This window comes from Triticum aestivum, chromosome 7D (assembly GCF_018294505.1).
Source record: "Triticum aestivum cultivar Chinese Spring chromosome 7D, IWGSC CS RefSeq v2.1, whole genome shotgun sequence".
NCBI classification, from domain to species: domain Eukaryota; kingdom Viridiplantae; phylum Streptophyta; class Magnoliopsida; order Poales; family Poaceae; genus Triticum; species Triticum aestivum.
Genome location: NC_057814.1, coordinates 564,262,417 through 564,265,936, shown reverse-complemented (window position 1 = coordinate 564,265,936; position 3,520 = coordinate 564,262,417). Strand labels below are relative to the sequence as shown.

At 50.9% G+C, this 3,520-nt stretch overlaps 1 protein-coding gene across 1 annotated transcript in view; it reads right to left on the bottom strand.

Moving 5' to 3' along the window:
- The window catches only part of LOC123166192 (polyubiquitin), a 38,100-nt gene that overhangs the window by 874 nt on the left and 33,706 nt on the right, over positions 1-3,520 (bottom strand). The window contains exon 3 of the mRNA XM_044583962.1: positions 1-383. Within this exon, the coding sequence (XP_044439897.1) occupies positions 1-383 (383 nt within the window). The remainder of the gene's footprint in view (positions 384-3,520) is intronic.

Genomic DNA, 3,520 nt, shown 5'->3' with positions numbered 1-3,520 from the left:
AGAGTGGACTCCTTCTGGATGTTGTAGTCTGCAAGGGTGCGGCCATCCTCGAGCTGCTTGCCAGCAAAGATGAGACGCTGCTGGTCCGGTGGGATACCCTCCTTGTCCTGGATCTTGGCCTTCACATTATCAATGGTGTCTGAGGACTCAACCTCGAGGGTGATGGTTTTGCCAGTGAGGGTCTTGACAAATATCTGCATACCACCACGGAGCCTGAGAACCAGGTGGAGGGTGGACTCCTTCTGGATGTTGTAGTCCGCAAGGGTGCGGCCATCCTCGAGCTGCTTGCCAGCAAAGATGAGACGCTGCTGGTCCGGGGGGATGCCCTCCTTGTCCTGGATCTTTGCCTTGACGTTGTCGATGGTGTCAGAGGACTCGACCTCAAGGGTGATGGTCTTGCCGGTAAGGGTCTTCACGAAGATCTGCATCTGTAAATACAAAGCAGACAGAAACCAGAGTAAGTTAGCGTACAGGGATATCTGCAGTACGTCAAACAATAAATGAACCAGATGGCCACCATGCTACAAAGATGAAATTGCAACAGAGATGAAATCAGCTAGAGAGCTGACAGCAAACTGCCCAGGAGCTGGCCCCTAGAACAAGCCAATGGATTGACAGACCATCCAGTGCTAAATTTTAGCAGAATAATATATTAGCATATCTACCAGAGCAATCTTTAGCTTCAGTGGGAGCTTATGTAATCTAGTTGTACTGAGAAGCTTGTCAAGAAGCCTAGAAACGAACAGTAATGTCGGCAAACCGACATGCCGACATGAATTTAAGAGTTAAATTCGATGCTCAACTAGGGACGCTACAAGCAACTACAAAAGCTGAACTATTAAGCTAGCAAACCACAGGCGTATCCTTCCACGGATCATAGGATCTACAAAATCAGAAACTACTGTAGTAGCTAACTATAACAGATACATGAAGCGAACCAACAGCAATCGCATCGCATCCCAATAACACCACGAAGGTGTATCCTTCAACATATCAGGCTCATGAGCGGTACATAATCAAAAATCCACAATAACAACCAAGCAGAACTAAGACGAACCGACCCCACAGCAATCCCGTCATAATCGGCAGATCTACTCGAAAATCATGGCATAATCACGAGAGATGGTATTAACTACAATCAGGCCTAATCAACCACGGCTAACCGAACGAGCTGCAATCGATCAACAGCAATAACGCCTCGACCCACCCACAGATCTACTCCAAATCCATACGACTAACAGGAATCGAGGGGAACCAACAATAACCGATCAAGCAGTCCTCACGCACGCACGAGAGAGCGGAGAAGAAATCGTAGCCTCGCATCGCATACCTTAGGAGGAGGAGGAGAGAGCCTTGGCTTCGCTTCGCTTCAATCGGAGACTTCTCGGCGAGATCGGAGGGGGGCTGGATTGGATCGGATCGGATGTGTGGGGAGGAGACGGGAGGGGGCGGGTAATTTATAGCCGGATCCGACGGGAGGGAGAGAAGGAAGAAGCGCTACGGCACGCCTGACGTGACGTGTGGGGATAGGAAGAGGAGGGAGAGGCGGTCGCGGAGTTCGTCCCCCACCACGCAAAAAGGGCAAGGATATGGGAGGTGTGACGCCGTTTGCTGCCGTTGGGGATTTGGCTGGTTGGAAAGCCGGCTGGTTGGTGGCCGTTGGAGTTGGACGCGTCGGCTCACGCCGTTGGTGTGTGTGGTCCGTGAGCGTGACACACAATGGGCACTCACTCACGCGTGAGAGCATCTCCGGCCGTCGTGCCCCTCAGAAGGCGGTTTTTCGGCCTCCCAAGAAGGCCTCGGCGAAAATTTTACATTGGGATGAAGATTCTTCCAGCCCCCCCTAGCACTTTTGTCTCTTATTCCCCATGTGCCACCTCATCTCCCTCCACCGCACCGACACCACCACGCCGGCCTGCTCACACGGCCGTTGCCATGTCGCCCGCCGAGGTCCTCTGCTTCAGTTGCGTCGACCCCGCCGGCCTGCTCGCCGCGCCCGCACGCCCCTGCAGCTCGTCCTGCCGGGCCGGCCTACTCGCCGCACCCTATGGAGCATAAGGAAGCCGTCGACAAAGGAATGAAGTAAAACTATCTTTTTTTCAGGCAACACACAAGTAGTCAGTCCCATTACTTTCTCTCGAAAATTCAAATGCACAATTATTTAAATTAAAAAGCACGACAACCGTGTGAAAAACAGGCACCAGCACCTGCTTGTCATCCCCACCCGAGCGCGACGTCCATGTAATATACGCCGACGTTATATGACGGTGAGGAACGGGAAGGACGCGTCCCTCATGACTTTTCGTCCCACACGTCGCGTTATGGATGTTGCTTTCGCTCTCATCCTCTTATCTGCTTTAAATTCTTAATCACAAAACCTCCCGGAAAGAAGAAAATAAAATTCGACGAGACACTATTTCACGGGGCATCGCTTTTCGGAGCTCAGTGTATGAAGGATACAGAGAATCGTCGTGGCTTTTCGTGACATTTCCCGTGAACTCCTTTTGGCCTGAGTGCCCGAAGTTAAGCAACAAAGTCGTGGCCTTCTGAAGCTTGATCCATGCATCATGCATCAGCTAATTAATTACGAGGGCAGCAAATTGAAATTTTCCTTCCTGGCGCGTCTTTGACCTGGTGGCATGTATCAGGCCGATCATAGGGGTCATCCGTGCTTAATTGTACTGATTGATTAATTAATCAGCAGCACGATGACGATGCATTAGGTTGGAGAACGACTCGATCTGCACCTAAACCAGATATGATCTAGTGCAAAATGGCAACATGGACAGCTGAACAAATCTTAGCACTAGATTAATCAAATAGTTTATGCTTAAGATGACTGGCAGCCCAGGCAGGTGATCTGGAACACGGAAGACTGTTCCAGTAGGTCCGGTCGTTCTAGATTGATCGGTGAGTTGGCTGCTAACGGTTGAATGCTTATCCGAAGAGCATCCGGGATGGAGTCACGTGGATTTTTAATATGTTGTCGTTCTCGGTCAAACTGAGCTTTCGTCTAGGGGACAGTCCACACTGTTCTAGCCTTCTAGGCTCTGCAGGTCCATGATTTTTCTAACAGGTGGTTTGGCATCCATCATTTGGGTCGAAATTCACGGAATTCATTTGTGAATTTCAGCACCAACATGTTTGGCTGTCCCAGATTTGGAAGTCGGAAATCATTCCACAATTCCAAACGATTGAAACAGCATGTAAACCAAATCCAGTCCAACCAACTGTCCTTTCCCAAATCCACTCGCCCCCGACGGGCAAAATTTCGTGTTTTGACCCTTTTTCAAACAAAATCAGGATATGACCCGTTCGGAAAAAAATTGGGAGGTGACCCTTTTGCCTACCGCCAGGGGGCCTGGCGGTAGGATCATATAGCCTACCGCCGAGAGCAGCGGCGGTAGCAAACTTGTCCACGGCAGCAACGATAACGGTCTCCGTGCCCCCTCCGTCACACCCTACCGCCGCTCCACCCGGCGGTAGGTTGTCTGAACCTACCACCCCCTTCTTCCCCCCC